This window comes from Centruroides sculpturatus, unplaced genomic scaffold (assembly GCF_000671375.1).
Source record: "Centruroides sculpturatus isolate CEXI.00-Female unplaced genomic scaffold, Cexi_2.0 scaffold882, whole genome shotgun sequence".
Taxonomy (NCBI): domain Eukaryota; kingdom Metazoa; phylum Arthropoda; class Arachnida; order Scorpiones; family Buthidae; genus Centruroides; species Centruroides sculpturatus.
The window spans coordinates 273455-296285 of NW_019385168.1; the positions used below are offsets into that span (position 1 = coordinate 273455).

Below are 22831 nucleotides of genomic sequence, written 5' to 3' on the forward strand. Positions count from 1 at the left end.
GTATGAACCAAGATAAGGAATTGATTAAAGGATGTAGTCAGGTGTCTTTAGCTAACACTCTGTTAATCATTCTGTTTGTAAAGAAAATTCAATATGTTTTTTAATCTATAAAATAAAATATACTAAAATTATCAATATTTTTCATATGTGAATTCCCAGATAAGTCATTAATATTGATCTCCGTGGTTTCTTTGAAAACCAACTAGATATTGAAAAGTGAAATGATGTTTTTAGTACTGCAATGAGAATCTGTCAATCTTTTTGAAAATACAAAAGATAGAGAGAACATAATTATTTTTAAGATCGATAATAGTTATTGGAACACGATTAGAATTAGGTAAGAGAGATAATTATGACTTTCTGGATGGTACTGTACATTTAAAATCTCTATAGATTATTATTCTATTGTTATGTTTAGAAAGGATATATACCACTAATGATGTGCCGGGTATCCGTATCTGCAGATATTCGAGGGAAAAAAAAGATTCGTATCCATTACTTTTTAGCGGATCTTTTATCTTAATTTATTTCATTACTTACATGAAATTTTAAAGATAGGTAGCAATAAAATACTAATAACTTCAATTCAAATCACTTTTTATTTCTTAAAATCACATATTGGACACATTCATATTGCAAAAATTTTATCATGCAAAATTCATTTACTATCGTAAAATATTTCCATATTACACTGCTAAATTTTTTTATCAACATTGTTTTTATTTTAATTTCTCCAAACTCTCCAAACTCTCCAATTAAAACTCTCCAAAGATACAAACATAATCTATGCTATCCCATGTCACACTAAACTATAAACAAAAACACGTGCATTGCAAGTCAAAAGATGTTGCATTACTAATGCAAAGCATCAACTATTGGTCCAAGGTCGCAAGCACCGGCGCCGACTGAATATGAAAGTTGAGATCCATATCCGCGGATCTAGACACTAATGATCTGTATCTGCGGATATATATTTTTGACGATCCGGCACACAACTAATATGTACATAATAACTGACTGAAACTGAAGATTCTTTTCGTTTCTAGATGTTAATTATTGAAATTTCAATAACAAGGACATATAGCTACTCTAGCCAAGGTAAGAACAAAGAAAACTAAAAAGCATATATAAATCATTTTTATGAAAATGTTTTTATAGTAAAACATTAGTTATTAAAAAATCAAAGATATAATTTTTTCAAAACAATACATTGAAAATCCAAGATCAAATGAAAAAATTTTGTAATAGAATTAAAAGAAGTAAATTTGCATTTAGAAGGATAGAGTAGTTAGTTGATGCAGTGTCAACGATTTGTAGATAAATCAACATCCAGATGTATTTGAACAGCTATAGTTGACTTTGCAGTCAATTTAGTTCACTGTTGTTTCTCTTGATATGAGTTTACTAACCTGAAAGTACTTAAGGTTATTGTATTTGATATCAGTTAGTGAGTTCCAATAAAGCAGTTTTCTTTAAGTTTATAAAATTGTTAATAGATTGAAATTTTATTTTATGATGATAAATAATTGAAACAGTTTTCCAAATCAGTGTTTACATTTTATGTTCAATTTCCAGTTTAAATTACAAAGATTAAACATATTTTCATATAAAAAAGCATTAACAAAATAAATGAACATAAAAGAGATACTTAAACCAGGGAGATGCCACATAATATTAGAAAAAGCATTGAGGAACATTAAAATAATTTGGAATTGGTTAAGATCAAGTAGTAAGGTGACAGGATTTACATATAGTTAGTATAAATGATGAATTAATAAAATATTTGTTATTTAAAAATATTAAATATTTTTGTGGCGTAGTTTACATATAGTTAGTTTAAATGATGAATTAATAAAATGCTGTAACTTTTCAAAATGTATTTTCAATTGTATAAATGAAAACTATCCTTATGAAATTTATAAAATTACAAGAAAAATATGCTTTATTGGAATGAAAATCTTAAAATCTTTAGAATCCAAGACTTGCATTCAGATTTTAATGATTTCATTCTAAGTCCCAAAGGCAAGTCTTTGGTGCTTTACTTGGAATGTATCTTGAAGTGAATTCATCTTCAGGGCTTTACCTGGAATGTTTGCATACTAAAACATTTTAGGTAAAGCCCTGAAGATGTTTAACAGTTAAATGTATATATATATATTTTACTCTTTGGAACAATTTATACCCAGAAGATGAGTCAGCAAGGCTTGAAAGTTGCAAAGATCTCAAGATTTTTACTCTAATAAATTGTAATTTTCTTACAGTTAATAAAGTTATGACTGCAATCTCTCATTTTCTTATATACATTTTATTTTTTTATTATTATTAATGCTAAAATTAGAAGAAGGAAAGTGAAAATTAGAAATTTGTAATGAAAACTTTTTTCTCTGTAATATTTTAGGATCGTTATTTGTTCATACCGGAGTATGGTTTATTAAATGATCATGAATAATTATATTAAGAAAAAAAATGAATTGATTTGGTTGTTTGGATTACAAAAAACAAATCCTTTTTACAGGAGAATGATTTGATGAGACGGAATAGTGAGTAGAATCGACGCTGGTTTTAGAAAATGCAATCGCTTGGATGACTTTCTCTTTAAGAAATGTGAACTATTCTACTTCATTATTCTACTTTACTATTCTCTTAATTATTTCTACATCATCACTCTATGCAGTCTATATTAATTTGGTATGTTTTTAAATTAGCTCACTTCTAAGCTTACTTTTATTTTTCCCCTTTTCCACTATTTCCTGCTGATGACACATTTCACATTTTGGAAATATACTGAAAAAAAGATAATTTTTAAAAATATTTAAAGTATTAATTTACTTGATTTTTAGGGTACTGTGTTGTTATTGCATTTATCAATATTTTCTTAATTATATTCATATAGCTTAAATTTTTTATTTTAATAGGAAATATAAATATTATCCTCACCAACCAATAATGGAGAAATATGAGAAGATATCTAAAATTGGTGAAGGCTCCTATGGAGTTGTGTTTAAATGTCGCAGGCGGGAAAATGGGCAAATTGTTGCTGTGAAAAAGTATGTTGAAACTGAAGACGATCCGCTCATTAAAAAAATCGCCATGCGTGAAATTCGTATGCTTAAAGTAAGCATTTTTTAAAATTTTCTTNTTATTATATAAAATATAATAAAATTATTACAAAATGATCTTTAACCAGAGAAGATATATCATAAGAAAGAATTACCGTATGGTTATAATGGTGCTTGAATCACAGTATTATTTTTCTACTTGTGCATACCATTGATGATGTAAAATGTTCTCGTTTACTCTTTCTCAAACAGTACACAAATTCTTTAAAAACACAACAAAAAATACTCTAACTTTAATTTCTCCATAATTGAGTGACATTCTGGCACCTGACAATTGATTAAACACAACACTGGTTCTTTATCACACAGCTACACGCTCTGGTCAGCACTGATCTGATACACCAAAGGGAAGCACACAATTTCTCCCTCTCTAGGTGGGAAAATCTCGCCCCGCATTTTTAAGTCTACATCAGTGATTCCCAAACTTTTTCGATCCATCACCCCCTTTGTTCCATAAAGTTATACCCAACGCCCGTAACCCATTTTCTCTTGTATGAGAAAGGATTGAAAATATTCTCAGAAAAACTTTTCTATGAATCTCGCACTTTGTGCCCGTATCGTACATTGTTCTCAACATCTGGAAACCATTATACGCAATGTTTCCTTTCAGTGACCCCAGTTTTGCCTTTGGTCACCATTCAGTACCCTGCCTCCAGCGACCCCCCCCCTACATCTACTCATCGCCCACTTTGAGAAATTCTTGTGGTTACACAACACACCTGATAAGTGTGACAATTCTGTGGACTGTACTGTACATCAATGTTCGATAACATTGTTACAATTTTGTTTAATTGTATATCGAACTTAACAGATATGTTAGTTCACATTTAATGTATACGCTAAGACAGTAATAGTTTTCTCAAATATCTATTAGTTATATTGCATTTTCATAATTAAAAATTTTTAAATCTAAATTGATGAAATAGACCAGATTGACAGAAACTTCTGTAATATTTTGGACAAGTACTGGTAGTAATAACTCATTTCTTAAACTTTATTTTATTACCCTATATATTATTTGAACAAAACTGAATATTTGTGGATATGTAAATTAATCTAAATTATTTATGTAGATTATCACTGTGTTTAAAAAGTTTTGACACCTGACAATTTTTATTGACTATAAATAAAATAATTCATTTATATTAAAATATAATATAGTATTACTAATATAGTAGTAATAGTCCAGTATATATCCTGATATAATCAAGAAATTGTTTGGCTTTACAATACTCAAGTATTCAAATATTGTTATCCTCTAAACAACAGTTTCTTTGACAGGAATGAACAGTTTAATTTTCAAATATAAAGATTTGAATACACAGGAAAAATCAAATATGTGATTTGATTTTCTTACCATTACTCAATGGGATTAATTTTCCAGAAATTTGTGCTGTGCAGAGTCTGTGCATAGATCCCCTATTTCTAAGGAATATTAATAATTTATGAAACTATAAGAAACTAAACTCTTCTTACACACCAGAGGAAATACTGTTCCATACGCATTCGAATTCCTCATAAACATAGCCTGATGAAGACCCGGATGGGGTCGAAAACGTTCGCTGATGTATAAAGCAAGTACCACTGGAGTTACGAAGGTTTTTTGTGTGAAAGTAAATTATGAAACTATACTTTAAACTATTTATTAAAGCTGCAAAGGTAATTTTATTGTGAAACTTCAAATTTTATTGGCAAATTATAGAGTTCTGCAGAACACAAACTGGGAACCACTGTTCTAGATATATGAATAATTTATATTTATCATATAAATAATCAGAAAGTTAATTGTAGATAACTACAACATTGAAAATATCAGATCAGCTGGAGGTCCAGATAATATAACTGGTAACACATTCTCACATAAACAAACTTGAGGTTTGAGTCTAGTCCAGGGGTGTCCAACTTTTTTGTTTCTCTGGGCCGCATTGGAAGCAGTCAAGGAGTTTTGGGCTACAAGTATATATAATATATACTTGTGGCCCAATATACAAGTTTATTTAAAAATTAACATATCTAGATTATAATAATAAGTATTAAAACTTTATCAAGAAAAAGGATATTTTAAAAATTACTTCTACAGACACTTTCANTTAAAACTTTATCAAGAAAAAGGATAGTTTAAAAAATTACTTCTACACAGACACTTTCAATTTTTACTTAGAAATAGATAAATTCATTTATTATAAATGAGACAAACGAAAATTTATTTGAAAAACATAAATATTTGTTTTATTTGGGTCTCTAATTAATAAAAAGCGACAAACGCCATTTTAAAGTGCGTTTTTATTCAATTAATATAATTATAAATAATATGTAGCCGAAAAAGCAGCCAAAGCGCCAAATAATATTTTTTATATCAAACAAAAAAAAGTAGCCACATTTGGCCCAATTTAGTCAAATCTTGCAACATTGGAAGAAATACTAAATAAAGCTGGAGTTATGAATCAAAGGATTATAGACCCAAGTGCAGGAAAAAGAGACAAAGGACAAAAGATAAAGAAGTGTCAAAGGTTGAAAAATTATGGGTCCATATTTGCTGAACAGAAGATCTATTTAACCTTTCTCACTACTACATCTTTTGTCCTTTCTCATCTTTCCCTCCTTTTCCCAAATTTGGGTCTATAATCCTTTGAGTCACAACTCCAGCTTTATTTAGTAATCTTTGCACATTCATACATCTCCAAGTACAGTATTTGAAAATATTTTCTTTCCACTCAAAAATAAAATATGAATAAAGGTTTATGGCTTTGTGAAACTTTTTTTTTGAGTTTATGCCATTGAAATAAATAAATAATAAAAAATTAAAACATTTGTCGGTTTTGTTTACACGTTTATTGGGCCGCATTGGAACTTGCCTTGGGCCGCGGGTTGGACACCCCCTGGTCTAGTCCAAATTGATCTTTTCTTTCAGAATTTTATAAATTATTAAATTTAATTTCCATATTAATATTAATACAAGTATGGGTTTTCACTTTTTTTATAGTTACCACTTAATAAACAAAAACAAAATACGAATATGAATAGAAAATACCATTGACTAAAATTCAATTGAGAAATGATATTTTTGTCAGGAAATAGTCACAGTGGATATGATTCTTTGTACAAGTACAAAAAGTGGATCTATGAAACATGTGCTGGATATCAAAACATTTTAAGAATTTTTTACACAATGTAGATAGATGGATGTTATCTTGTTAAAATGTTTTGTTACAAATAACAATAAATTTAAACATAAATTAGTTCAGTATTTTTTTTCTTTAAATAAAAAATATAACTATATACAGTATATATTAAAATTAATAAACCAAATGATTGCCATAATTAATTTGGCTAATATTAAATTATTTAATATCTAATTATTAATAGTAGCAAAAAATAGGCCAATTAATTATGGCAGTAATATGGTAAATAATTATAACATTAAGCTTAGTGATGTTTATATATATATATATATATATATTAAAATGTAATATACAATAAAAACTAACTTCACTGCTGGACAATATTGAACACTTAAAAGTGGAAGTTGATAAGATATAGCTGGAGGATCAACCTGGAAATAACTCAAACTTGAGTAATGAGTGAATTGGTCAAAATGTTCAGAAAGTTTTTTGAACTTTTCAGATTTTGCCACAAGATTCCTATAAATAGTGTGACCAGAAGTTCCTTCATTAAGAAAATTGATTTTGCATGTTGTGTTATCATATTCTGCTTATTGTATTATATTTGTGGAAATAGTTTGGATTGGATTCTGTGCAGCAGAATGCATTCCGATGAAATCGACTCACAAGTGATGACCTTATGTGAATAGTACCATAGTCTGCAAAAGATAGATGAAATGACAGCCATTCCTAGAAAGACTATCATCAATATCATTCATAATAGAAACAAGAGGAAGGATAGAAACTCTGACAACTTTTTGTAAAAAATTGGGATGGGACACGTCTGTTATAGAAAGTAAAGGCAGTAACTAAACAAAATCAGCTCATTATGAATCATTATTATCAGAAATCCTCGGAGCTAAATATATCTTCTGTAATATAATCTAATAATAATAATAGTAATAATTATGTAATAATCTAAATAAACCTTCTGTAATATCCACCAGATTCTGCAACAGTAACGTTTTAGCTCCTGCAAAATATTGAAACAACTGTCTGTCTCAAAAGCACCATCAGGAATGCCTGGTGTTTGAAGGCACCATCTCTCCAAAGGTACTGATTTTAATATGATAGTATTTTCAGACAAAAAGCAATGTTTTTTTTGGTATGGATAATTTATCTGGGCCATACAAATATACATGCTCTGACATGATCAGATTGCATTCAACCATTAATGTGTGAAGCATTATGATTTTAGGGGTAATCGCTTCAATGGGAAAATTCAAAGTTAAGGTTGTCAGTTAGAAGTATAGCAGCCTTTCTGGAGGATCTTCAGTAAGTCTTTCATGTAATATGCACCAGTATGGTCATTAAAAAAAAAAATGGATGTTATCAACTAATGCATCAATATATAAAACCAGATGTTAATTCTCTGTAATGCTGATCAAGGATCATACCAAAATGACTTCTTGAATTAATGGAAAAAAGCTAGTATAAATATATATATTTCTAAATAAATAAATAATATAACTTACTTGTTAGTATTAAAATTAAAATAAATATATTAATATAATTACCATCAAAACGTTCTAAATTTCACGCTGAATTTCAATTTACAATACATTTTTTCAAGATGAATGTTGTTTTGTAAGGGAGTTGTCGAGAGGAGAGATGGGAATTTTTCCTTGGGCACGGAGAAAATTTAAGGCCCCGTAGTGGTTCCTACCGGTATAAAATTAATCTTATTATTTACTAACAGAATTCTAGCAATGTATATCACAACGAATTTGTTCAGCATAAGTGGTCTGAAGTACAAAGACCGAAAAATTGTAACAATATTAAAACAAAACTCGAAAATTCGAAATTGGCTATAAATAACTCACTGTAACATGTTAGCCTNAGCTAGTATAAATATATATATTCTGACTTACAAACTGCCATTTTTAATGAATTATTTAGTTTAATGAAACGATAATGTTTCAAATTAATATTTATTTATAACAAGAAAAAAGTAATTGAACAAAACATTTGAAGAGTAATAAAAAATAGTATTTACTTATTTTTTTGTTATTTGAAGGGAAAAATAATTAAGATAACAAAGGAACCAATCCAGACATTTTAATGACTAAATTATTATCCACTTAAAATATTCAAATTTATGAAATGTGATGTGATACAAAAACTTTCCTATATTTATTAATAAAAGAAAGAAAAATAATTTAAATCCAGGATGTGGACTTTAGATTTTTCTTCAATGCGATTAGCTAATCAAATAACAACTCTGGATAATATTCAAACTAATTATTTTTAATTTGTTAGTTAGTTTATTACCTGTATATTGATCTTTATATGTAATTTAAAAGCATTATATTTGGAAATATTCCAATTTTTTTTTTGTTGTTTGATTTTAAATGTAACTGAAGTTTAATCTTCAGAAAGTTTATTAAACAATGTAATTATTTTATTAGCATAGTTTATAAAATGAAAAAATTACAACCACCTACTCTGTTTATAAGTATTCAAGTTGTTTTACTGTTGTGTTATAAATTTTGAAAATAACAACTTGTTCCAATAACAAATGTAATAAATATTGGAATCTTAAGGAATATTTCTTCATTTGTTAAAAGAGTGATCTTGAACATATATTTCTTTTAATTATGTTAATGTTTTAGAAATTGATCAATAAAGTTAATTAGTTTTTACTTACAAAAGACTCAAATTAAAGTTTAGTAATAGAATAGTCTGTTTTTACTCACTGTAAAATCATTGAATATCTAATTATCATCATGAACTAAATTATTATAGTTGAATTAAATGCAAATTTTTAAATATATAAATTGAGTGAAATAATTGAAGTGTTTATGAAAAAGTTTCAGTTAAAGATAAATAATAAAATACAGAGTATTAACAATCCACGAAAAACCTTTTTTTACGAGTGTTATGTCACTATTAAATTCCACAAGTACTTTCGACCTCCACCGAGGTCTGCTTCAGGTGGTGACTGGCCGTTACAGAGTATTGTTACTGTTTTAAAAATTACTTTATCAATGCTAATTAATTATTTAGCAAATTGATAGATAGCAGTTAATATTTATTAATTAAAAATGAACTCTCAAAAAGTACAACTATAATTTGAAGTATTCTTTAAACACCTGCTGGTTTTATTTTGATATAGGTTAGTTAACTGGATAATTTCAATGTCATATTCTAAGTTTGGTCAATGATATCAACATATCATGTTGCTATATATTTATTATACTGAACACTCATTTGATATGTATTTTACTTGTGTTTAAAATATAAAATATCTTTATAGTTTTCTTTAATAATAAAAAAAAAAGAATTTTTTAAAAAGATTATTCTGAATTTTATTGCCGACGGAATAGCATTTTTAAAGTTCTTCAAATATTTAAAATGTTTGGAATGCCAGTTTTTATTTGCATTTTTCATATTGAATTTAAAGAAAAGAAAATTTGTTTATAGCTTTAAATAGTTTTTTCCTAATTAGATATTAGTTCATTTGTTTAATTAATTTTTATTCCATTTGTAAGCTGAAGGATAAATTAATTAATTTAAAAAGTTTAATGAGGTTAATAATCTTTGAAAAATTTACATAAAAGATTACCAGTATACAGTATATGCATGTATAATGTAAATGTACCCAATATCAATAATTAGGTTTTAAATATTATATTTATATAATGTAGGATATCATTTATTAAATTTAAAATATAGGAAAAGATTTATCTAAAAAATGTTGATACTAAAGAATTAATTAGTTTAAAAATCGTAATTACAAATTCTTCACTTCCTTATTAAGTATTTTTAAAAATAAATTCATGTTTTAATTACATGAGTTGATCTTATGAACTTGTGACATCAGTCAAATTTCATACCATTAAAATTATAATTGAAAACTTTATCTTTAGCTATTATAAAAAATATTTAAAACTTGGTTATTTAATTATGAGAACAAAATCAAAGAAAAAAATTAATAGATTTAAAGGAGAAACAAAAGCAGTGAATATTATACAAGTAACATAAATAAAATTGGAAATTCCAGAGCTAATTGATATTTAAATGCTTCAGTTATTTGTTTAGTTATTTTTTTTAAGTATTGTTTAATGTGTTGTTTGCAGTGAAATGACAGATGTCTGTAGTTTTTAAATTGATTAATCATGCCATGTGCTATTACAATTTTTGATTTGAATTACTTCAATTAGCAAAATAAAATGGCAATTAATTCTTTTATTATGCGTGTCTATATTCTCATAATTGTTTTATATTAAATAATTTCATTGGAAAAAATCTTGTTTTATTAAAATTGCAATTTTAATTACAGAAGGAATGTTCGTTTTGAACTTGGTATTGTTTCATATTATTAGCAAATATATAAAAATAAAAAAAATCAAAGTTAGTTAACTTTTATTTCATTAATTAAACAGAGCATATAATTTGTTTTTCCCCCTGCATTTTAATTTTTATCGTCATATTCTGTTCAACTTTTTTGTTTTAATGAGGAACAATAATAAATAAATCAAGTTACATTAAATATCTTTAGTTTCTTTGGTATGTAAGAAAGGCAAACAAAATTCAAATTTCTTAATTATACTATATACAGTATTATGAGAAATATGAATCTTTCATATCAGATAAGCATCAAATCTTGCCTAGGTATAACATTTGCCTAGATATAACATTTATTCAGAATACTTATTTACATAAGATTGCAACTATTAGATATTTGAATGATTAAGATTTGAATACAAGGAAGTTGGTTGTTCTTTGCAAGGATATGTTTAAAGAGCTCCAGATTTATCTCTTCATGCATAACAGATTTATTGTTTGAGAGAGTATGGAAATTTAGCTCATTTAGTTACAACAATGGTAGAATAGAGAAACTAACGTTTCAAATCAATCAGGATATTTAAAGTAACATTATTTTCAAAAATGATTCCTGTATAATGTTTATGAGCAATATATTTATCCATAGGAACATACACTTTTTATGGAATAAAAAAGCAAGATTAGAAATAATTTAGCATTTTAAAAATATTAATAAATATTTAAATTATATAACGTATTATTTAAAACAGTAATATTTACTGTAATTTTAAGTGCTTTGGTCAAAATTCAAACCAGTATATATATATATGAAACTCGTAGTTAGTGTAAGATTTATTCATCATCAACGTCTTTTAAACAAACATCTCTTTGTGCACTTGATCCAGTGCTCCGTTCAGAAGAAAAACGTGATAGATCATCAAGTTCACGTAAATTACGTGACGGTCTAGAGAATTCCGCCACTAGAATCGTCTGAGGTCAGTGGACTGACATACGACCGTACCCGCGATTGCCCCCACCGGCTTTGTATTTGAGTGTCCTTGTCATGCAGGAAGGACGACCTTCCCCGCTAGTTGGGGCCACTATTCCTTTTCAGAAATACTCTTTTGTATTTCGTCAAGAGGTCGTGACCTTTTCCGTTAGTTGAGATTCATCTTAGGATCGCTAACCTTTTCTCTCTTTTCTCACAATTAGGCGTTATAGCCAAGGGCCATACTAACTATCGTGAAAGTTTCTAGCGTTTTCATTGGCCCCAGTTTTATTCTGGAGTAGATGCTTCACGTTTCCAGTCAGTTTTCTCACCACTCCTTCATCATAAACATCCTGGAAACACTTTTCAAACCATAAGATTACTTTATCTGCATTACGGATCGAATTTAGATCAGATATCTTAACGACGGATGTCAGAATAAAAAAGGAATAAAAAAAAAAGATCTTAACTACCGCATGGTTTACCAAGAATTGAGAACTTATTCATGACCTTTAGCGATATAAGAATGCATAATAGCATTGGTACATGACATCTGACACGGATGAAATGAACAGAGATGTCATGTTCCAGAAATATTGTTCAATACTAATAGGATGTTTGAAAACCTTTCTCTGATATTAAACAAGTTTCATGATTGATTTATAGACTTAAATTTCTCAATTGTAAACAATACACAATATAAATAATAATACAAAAATTATTTAAAAATGTTTATTGTCACGAGAGTATCATCTTTCACCTCTCTAAGAACAGTCAGATTTTTCAATAAAATTTTTTTTTTTTTTTTTTGAGAAATAAGTGCTAGTTTAATTGGTTGCATACATAAGTTTCTATGGATACATTGCGGTAATTAACCTACTTAATATCGGATAATTATCTATTTTGCATATTTTTTGTGGAAAATTGCCGGTTAAATGAATCTATCGTTTATACTCACTCGAGTCGAACGTTTTTAACATGTAGTAACTATTATATTATAAAAAAAAAGATTCCGCCAGGAAAAAAATCTATTAAGCATCAATTAAATGCTAATAAATCTGGATTCTTTAATCTTATCGTCCATCTAAAGAATTCCAATCATTTTTGAATAATAAAAGTTTAAAAATGATAAATCATTTCTGGTTTATTAATGTGTGTCTTTTTAACATGATATAGCATTAATGCGTGATAAAATTTCCTTTCCTCGAGAGGGAACATACTTGAGATTCATTATTCTAGTTCACCTTGTTCCTAATGTTGACTCGCCTTTTGTTGATCTATTGGATTTTAAAGGTTGTTCTAGGACGGATTAACGTGTCTGTCAACGCAACTAAAGGAAAAACAAAAACAATTTAATAATATGTTTAAGAAAACTGTATCACTGTTTTATAATCGATACATAGAAAATAGTCCTTGTAGACTATTTTCTAATGATTGTCTATCTACTTAACTATGGTTAGAACTCGAAGGCCATTTCAACTCCTCCAGGCCAATACTGTATATCTAATTATCTTAGGCGGTCGTTCTCCTTTCGTTTACCGAAAATTTTCTTCATTTTTCTTACATTCCATATTACTTTTTTGCAAATCATGTCAGGAATATGTATGTATGTATATATATATATACGAATGCAAAGATCTCTTTCAGTCTGTAAAATAAGACTGTAGAATGCAGCACGGAAGTTCTTTATCTAACCGGTTATATAGTGAAAACAACCATATATTTCCATCCCACGCCGTATAAACGAGGAAGTCTTAAAGTACAAGGTGTCAGTTTTGTTGATATAAACCCTTACCCGTTGACAATTTACAGACAACAGTTGGGAAACGACAAACAATGATTTGTCTCTGGAGCGGAAAAAAGGACAGTACGGTTCAATGATGATTTCACTGATTGTAAATCGTCGAGTCCGTATCGTTTCCAAGACGGCTATCTGTATACACGGTACTATTGTCTATCATCTGATCGTCCTATATATGGGTCACTTCCCTCCTCTCTGGTCAGGCTTCCTTTGACAGAGGTGAAATAGCTGGATGGTTATAGAGATTAATATTTTTTTTCTCTAATTTTCTTCCTTATTTAATAGGGTTAATGAACTCCGTACGAATTTTTAAATTAAAATCAATGTTAATTACGCTTTGATCATAACATAAACCGAGATTCTCGTAATAGACTAGCTACGGTTTAAAACGAATGATTTCGTTTTTTATCTTTCTTGCATTCCTAGTTTTTTTTTACTTTCTTTCGTGGCAAGAAAATCGTGCTTTTTAGTTAAGCCCGGAGCTAACTTTAATTGCACCATTTACACAAAAGGTAAAGCTGCTAAACTGTTTCTCTCGTTGTCTCGATTCTCTCTCTCTCTCTCTCCCCGACTTTATTGTAACCGTAATTCCTGTCCAGCGGAAATCTTTTGTTAAACTGACATAGTTATTCATGCACATCCGGCACGAAATAGTTTAGAAAAGTGTTTTGAGCAAATCATCTTTAACAAAACCATTAGCGAGAAAGCCAAATGCTCTTTTCACTCGCCAATTAGTGACATAATTTATCGACATTTCTGCTTACAATTCGTGTACATATTTTATGTAATATAAATTCTTAAAATATTTCTAATTATTTAACCTAGTATAATTTCTTCACATAGAATCTAAAATAATAATAATAAAAAAGCATAAACACCAGTCGATTTTATTAGCGATTAAGAATATAATACTTTTTTAATAATAAAGATGAACCGCTTGTGTTTTAATTCATATATATTGCAATTATTTGTTAAAGAAAAGAATTAATATTCTAAGGTATCTTTCCAAATATTCCTCTTTCGTTAAAAAAAATGAAGGTAATACAGGAAACCAATATACACGTGTCGCCCATCAGTTTTCAAAGGGAACAGGCTCATTGATTTTCTTTTTCTTTTTTTTTTTTTTCAATCTGGAGGATGTTGTACTTCAAGTCTAGATGATGATGACCTTTGATCTTGTCATCCTGTATCAAATAAGATTATTTTCGCATATCTGAAACGCTCATTTATACAAATTTCTAGGTTCCGGGTTTGTCTCGATTGTCTGCTTTTATCTTTATTATCTGATTTACGCCATGACGAGTTTGGTCGGTGAAATCAAAGTAATCGATTTTTCTAAACAAATTTTAAACATGAATAAAGCATATTCACGAATTATTTCAACGAAATTTGTTGTTGTTTTGTAGAAAATGCAATCGGGTATTAAATAAACGTATCATGCAGCCCTTTAAAATAGCAGAAATTATAAATAGAAACTAAGTTTTAAAACTATAATAAATGTCGAGACAGGAGCAATTGCTAGTTGTAATCTAATCGGGATGCATTCATTGACCTCTAATAATGTCTGAAGCCTGTTGGAACAATATTTTTTTTTTTTTTCTCTTGCGCCGTTTTTCTATAGGGAACAATGTGATGTCTTGACCAATTATCTGTATCTCTTGGACATCTAGTTTGACAGCTAGTACTGTTTGTTGGTTCGTTAACGACAATCAGATCCTCCTCCACACGTGACTAGTTCGCTCCACTTCTGAAAGAAAGGCGCGTTTTCATGAGAATTTTCACAAGAAAAATAATAATAAAAAATAGAACTGTTTTCTGTTTTAATGATGTCCATTGAATGTCGCTTTCTTCAAAGATGAATTTTGTCCGAGAGGAAAAAAAAAATTATTGTTAGCTTTCGTGATTCTATTGATTTATATATGTTCGTCTGGAATTTTTTTTCTACCATTTACAATGTCATTCAAAATATATTATACAACCTAGAAAATAGGTCTATTATTTACAAAATTAGATGTTTTTAGAGGATAATTTTGAAGACTTTTTTAAACATCTCCAGCCTGTTTTGTTGCGTTTTATAACATATTATTTTTCAAATTAACTTTTAATAAATAAACAAACCTTTACCGAAATCTGAAATTTTAATTTTTTTTTTTAAATCCTCAAATTTATATATTATATTTCTTTTTGCAGTGGTCAGTTTGCAGTCGTTCGAAGATGCGTTAACAGATCGACCGGAGTCGAGTTTGCAGCCAAATTTATCAGGAAAAGGAAAACCTCTACAAGTAGGAGAGGCGTACCGATGGAAGACATCGTTCGAGAAGTGGAAATTCTGTGCCAGATGAACCACGACAACGTCATCAGCTTACACGATGTTTACGACAATGGTTCAGAAGTCATTCTCGTTATGGAACTGTAAGATACTCTCTTATCTTCCGTGCATTTCTCGTTTACGTAATATCCTTTAACAGTTACGGCACGGCTTTATTAACAACGACGTGGAATTTTTTAATTATTTATATCACGTCGGAGGCAACGACATTCGAGGAAAGGTTCTGGGAAGTAAATCCGACAGCCTAGCAAGTAGGGTTACGAAAAAATACTCGTCAAACTGGTCACCATTTGACCGTGACCCTCGTCAGACCGGAAGATAAGAGAGGGAAGTGATTAATAAAAGACACCCCTTCCGACAACAAACTCCATTCTGATTCATTCACAGCTTTTGTGTGTAATCGTCCCATATCAGCTCGTAACAAAACTTACCGTAAAATAATATTAAAATCCTTTTATCATACGTGAAAATAATAACGCGGTGCAATATCCTGCCTTAACATACTGTATAACATCTACGTTTATTTATATGTTTTCATGCTTTATTCATTTCAACAATGATCAATTCATATTAAACAATAAATCCTGTCATTATTAAATCTGGTTATTGATTTAATTTTGGCTCGTTTGTATTACCTTACTATTAAAATCAAAAAAATTCGGTCATATTGAAGATATTTATAGATTGCACATTACAGTTAAAATAGCTCTGTTTTGGGATGTCGGTACCTCCCTATGAATCAGCTACTTTCTAATATCGATCTTTGATCACGTGTCATTTGGGAGGGGGAATCTTTTTTCTCCCCTTTATACTAGTTGCAGGGTTAAATCGTGGTTTGTTTCTGGGAAGACGCTCGTTCTGTCTTTGTACCTCTAACGACGTAATCGAAGCAGGTTTCTATCTTTTCTTAACTGCTGCAGCATTGTACTTATAACCGGGTGCGGTCAGAAATCTCATCAGAATGCCATTTTTTCTTTCTTCGTATTTTTGGACCGGTGCTACTGTTGTGGGTGTGGTTAGGGAACACGATTTGGAAAGAATATTTTTCAACCACACCCTAGTTTAACTAGTAGCATCTATGTGGTTTTCTTCTGTACTCGTACATCAATTTGTTCGGAACAGCATACAAAGTTGATTGTTTTTCTTTTCTATTTTCAGCCTGGTTTTAGCTAACATCATCATCATCATCATCTCCCCGTATTTTTTCTCTTCTTCTTTGCGTACATACACGAGACGAATCGACTGGTTCAGAAAACATATAAAGTTGATTTTCAGCCTGCTGCATTTCACACGACCTTTTCTAAAAGCCATTTAGCGTGCAGGTGTGATGTGGGTTTTGTACCAGCTGTCATAACAAACGTCTGTTCTCTCATCTTTCTCGCATACATCTGCTTTCATTCTTTTATCTTTATCGATTATCCGTGCCGAAATGATTACGTGTTATTCTAGTATGAAATGCGATTAAGTCAACTGGTTAATTTGTCCCAAGCTTCTTTCCTATTGTTCTCTTGTTTTCTACAATATAAAATGGAAACACGCCCATTATTGCCACACTAATTAAATTCATACACGCACGGAATTTTGAATGTCTTTTAAGAAAAGTCTTCCAGCGACAATGTGACATAATTCATGTGCATGCCACCCTCACGCGCTTGTTGTTTGTTATGGGTCAATGTTCCTCTGCTGTGGATTATTCTCTTATCTGATTTCTGAGCGGAGATAAATAACATTAAAGTTTTCATTATATTTATTTATTTTCTTTTGTCTATTTATTTTATTTTCTCTCCTACTTAGTTTTATTTGTTTGAAAAGACAATAAAATTGTAGCGCCATCTGTCGAGAGAAAAAATAAGTTTCCATCTTTAGCTTATTTTATAAAAATATTCTTTTCTGCTATAACAGAAATAAAATTTAATTAAAAGAGAAAAGTTTAAGATTAGTTTTATAGGTAATTAAAATAAATCTTAACATAATTACAAAATCATAAGTTATAGTAAAATTAGTATGGAATTTTATATATTTTTTTTAGATCAATTATTTAAATGTTTTGTGTATTAATAATAAAATGCATATTATATTTGATAAAAATTTGTTATTAATTACATTTTAATTTTATTCGAATAGTGTTAAAGGTGGCGAATTGTTTGATTTCATTTCTCAAAAGGAGAGATTAAGTGAAGAAGAAGCATCTGCATTTATTAAACAGATACTTCTAGGTTTGGAACATCTTCATAATAAAAATATTGCTCATTTAGATTTAAAAGTAAGTTTTTATTTGTACATTAAGCAAATTGTTTTATTAAATATTAAAATATTCACTTCATAACATGATTTATTAATCAGCAATATACACAGCTAACAAAACTTATTTTAATTATATTCAGTGCAGTTTAGCCTCTAATATAATTCGGAGGTTAGTTTTAAATCCCGATATGTATCATCACAACGTAGAATGCATTTGGTATAAAGAATTTTTGTTTGTGGCATGTACATTTAATAAAATGTGTGTTAAGTCAGATGAATTTATAAAATAAAATTAATAATAAATGTAACAAAAAATAATGATAGATGATTTTTCATTATATTTTTATGAAAGTTTGATGCATTAGGATATTTAAAAATTTTTGCAACCATTATNGTACTTGCTTTTGAGAAATAATTTTTCTTAATTTGTCTCTACTAACATCTGTTTAAGCATAAAATCCTAAATAATTTTCTGTTTTTATATATATGATTGCAATATTAGAATAGTAGAATGCAATTCCATTTATTCAAATTAAGTTATGCAAATGAATCTGTAGTAGGGAAGTATTCAGAGAGCATTCAAGATTTAATGTAATTCAATTTCCAAAACTTAAAATAACTGAAACAAAATTAAATAATGTAACTAATTACATATAACTATAAATAAAAAAAATTGCTACCTCTCACATTAATTTCTTTTCTCTTTTTTATTATTCAAAAAATTAGTCATTTCGTCAGGTGAATATTTCCTTATTTCATAATTTAATTTTATTTAAACTTTTAATTTTGATTTTTAAAAGAGAACATCTTTTTATAACTAAAATTTCTAGTTTTTAATTAGAGCTTATTTCTGTTACAAATTAAAGTTAAATCTTTAAATCTAATCACACAAAATTTAATTTATTTTATATCTGTTATCATAAGATGAATAAATTGTTTTAATATTTTAAATTATAATTTTTATTTGTTTAAACTCTTTGAAAGAAACAATAAAAGAACATTCACTAGAAAGTTTACAGTAATATTGAAGTAATAAATATTGGAACTTAAAAAACATTGTAATTAGTGAACACATTTATAGAATTATTATTAAAAAATTAGAATTATCATACTGAATTTAATTTATGTTGTTAAAATATAGTTTCCTTAAGAAAACATCAATAATAAATTTGTCATTGAATTGGATAGTTTATTTTCAATAGTTCTATATATTATAAATGGTTTTGGAAAATATGATTTTAGAGATTAAATAAGTCAAATTAGATTTTCATTTATAAGAATAAATTACACCACTCTACTTTCTTTATGCAATATCATTTACAATTAAATTTTATTAGTAAAATGATTAGAATTATCTGATTAATTTTTATTAAAAGCTTTTGAAAGATGAAAAAACAATGATAAAATTTATAAATTGATAGAAATTTATTAATTAAGTGAAAATGTGTATTTATAAGTAAATTTGAAGACATGAATTTTACATAGGATAAAAACTGATATAGTTGCTGTGCAATGGACACAGAAGAGATACAGCAAGTTAACTCATAAGATATTGGTATAAGTTTGAAGTACAAAGTATTGAATGCAATTTATAATACTACTATGCAAAAAATTCTTCTAGCACTATTGTAATTTAAATTAATTTAGAATAGGTGGAGGAAGGCTAGTGTTTTATGTATAATGATTCCCATGTTTTCAATATATAACTTATTTTTAATATGTGTATTGAAAATAAAAGTTATAATGATTCCCATGTTGTTCATCATTATTGACAAATTATTTATAAGATATTTTGATATATATATTATAAACATCAAGAATGAAATTTTACATCTAATAATGTGAAAGAATGCTTATTTCATTTTTCAACCAATAGATGACTCTAAAAAATATGCAGTCATCTGTTGGTTGAAAAATGAAACAAGCATTCTTTCACATTAAAACATCAATTTTACATTCAATAAAGTTTTGTTCTTCATGATTATTTTTAAAAAATTTATTAATTTAATCATAAAAAGTTGTACAAATAAAATAGAATGTGTTTAATATTTATATCTCCAACAATTTATAAATTCACACAAATGGAATGTAAAGTATTGTCTTGATTAATGTTAAGTTTTTTAAACTTTTATTTCAGAATATGTAATTCATTATGAATTTTGTACTAATTAAAAACATATATGGTTGACTTTTATTACATTTAAAGTGGAAGTGTTTTGTTTCTTAACTTTACTTTTATTTTACTACATTTGATTACTGATTGTGTACTAATATTTTTTGTTTATTTAATTAAACCATATTACTGTTCAACTATTTGGAGAAAACTGAATAAGAATTGAATGAAAACGAGTTTCTAAAAAAAGTCTTCATTGAAATAATTTTCAGATGAATGAAAATTAAATTGAAAGCCTATGTAAATAAGAAAGTTTGTTTATATGGAACTAACAAACTTTCAAATATCTAATGTTCTTGTAAGGCGATCAAATTTTTAATACTAAAAAATGTAATTAACATTCTATATCAATAAATACAAACATTGAAAGGATTTCTGTATGCATTATATATAAAATTGAATTTATAGTGGAATAATATACAATATAATTAGGAATACTGAATTTGACAAAGTTCTTATTCATAAGTAGGATTATAAGTGGAAGCTATATTATAAACAATTTAGATTATTTTTTGTTAGATAATTAAAATAATAAAATATTTTATTATCTTTGACTNTTGAAATAAGGCGATAAAAATTCACTAGAAAATCATGAAATTTTTTTTACCTTGAGTATTTTTATTATTAACAAATCTCAAATAGTATTTATTATAATTTGATACAATGACAATTACATGGTAGTAAAATATGTTTTATTAATTTTGTCATGTCTACTGATATTTTTATTTTTGCAGACTGCAGACAATTTAGTATAGTATCTTTAATGACATTAGATAAAATATTTATTAATATAGCTCATTTATTATACTAGCTAGCATAAAGTCTATTATTTTATTCATAGCATTAAACTATATTTTATTTATGCTTTGTTGCTTTGGAAAATTCTGTTTCAAAATTTTCTTGAAAATTAACAATAATTTATAAAAAGTATTTATGATTGGTAATTAAAACGTTTTTTATTTTTCAGCTCCAGAAATTGTAAATTATGAGCCGGTATCACTTGCAACAGATATGTGGAGTGTTGGAGTTATTACTTACATTTTGTAAGTATTCTGTCCAGTTCAAAAGTTCTTGTTTGAGTTTGTCTGTATTTAGTTATATATTGGGTTGTTTGGAAAATTCATTGCAAAATATAAAAAAAAAAATTCAGAGCAATATGTTTATACAGAATTAACATTTTATTAAATAATGTGTACACAGTTTGCTTCAATGGCTCTTTGCCATCTATTAGATAACTTTATGATACCTTTTTCTAAAAACTTTTTATATTTTTTGGCAATAAAGTCTTTGAATTAGTTTTTAACTGCCTGTAGTGCACTTAATTTTTTCCCATAAATTATTGTAAAGACTGAAGCTAACAGTAATTGGATGGTACTATGTCTGGGTAATAAGATTGATGGCATAAAAATCTTCCATTTAAGATTGCATAACTTTGCCAACTCTCATTGACATTGCAGTCTGACATTTTCCTGTTGATCCATTCCAGGTGTTTTTGTGTAATTGCTTTATTATTTGCCAAAGTTCATAATAAACAATCCTCTTCCACTCTCACCAAATACACAGCATAACTTTCTGTAGATATAAATCTGGCTTTTGGAGTGGTTAGAGACAGCTCATCCTGCTTTCCCAAAGATCTTTTTCAACAAACTGATTTTAAATTTCATATCTTCCAGACTGACCTGATAGTTTCTTTGATACTTTATACTTTTTTAAGTCATGTTGTCATAATTTTCTATAACATTTTGAAATTGAGCTAATTTATGATATTTTAATCTTTCATAGAATGATATAATGAAAGTATTGAGTTATAGTTTTTAAGTTTGAATTACTTATTTCAAAGTGAGAACATTTTGAGTTTGTTCACATTTATTTTGATTTTTTTTTTGGTCAAATATATACAACATATATTTGCATACAAATAACTGTTTTTATCAAGTGTAGTAATGAGTGAATAAATATGATATGAATGAATAAAGAATAAATAAATATAATCAAAATAATCTTTCCATTTGTTGAAAATAAACTGAAACTTTCAATTGAAGCCTTATTACAAACACGACATTATAAAACTAATTTTGAAATTTTTTCATGAAATATTTAATATTAATTATAGCAATTAATTGATTATTAAATTATTTATATTGGATGATATATTTTTTCTCAGCTATTTATTTTAAGAAAATATTGTTAATCAAACATTAATTCTTGCTATATGTGATCATTATTTTAACAAACATTTGTATCAAATAATATATTACTTCATTTGACATGGATTATTTGCTTACATTTTCTATCTATAATAATTAACATTTCATTTTCTTAGAAAGATATTTTCTAATTGTAGTTATATTGACTAAATTTTCCAAATATCTCAAAATTTTTCAAATGAATCTTTCCCCAAATTAAATGATTGTAATTTTGAAATTCATAAAATTTAAAGCAATATGGAAGAGAATGACAAATTCTTGCTTTATCTTAATTTTTTTCTGTAATAATGAAGATAAATGTAGATGACTTATTTTAATTTTATATAAAATATTAATTAGGTATGAATTAAATATTAATTAAATTAATATTGTATATAATATGATAAGTGAAAACATTTTTATTTAAGACTTAGTGGTGCTTCTCCATTTCTTGGTGATAATAAGCAAGAAACATTTGCTAACATATCAGCAGTTGATTATCAGTTTGATGATGAATATTTTATTAATACAAGTGATTTGGCAAAAAATTTTATTAAAGATTTG

The 22831-nt window shown here is 27.5% G+C and overlaps 1 protein-coding gene across 1 annotated transcript in view; it reads left to right on the top strand.

Moving 5' to 3' along the window:
• LOC111635690 (death-associated protein kinase 2-like) overlaps positions 1-22831 on the top strand; it is a 100401-nt gene that overhangs the window by 20729 nt on the left and 56841 nt on the right. Inside the window, exons 2-3 of the mRNA XM_023380728.1 lie at positions 15526-15747; positions 17789-17927. Coding sequence (XP_023236496.1) covers positions 15526-15747; positions 17789-17927 — 361 coding nt within the window. The remainder of the gene's footprint in view (positions 1-15525; positions 15748-17788; positions 17928-22831) is intronic.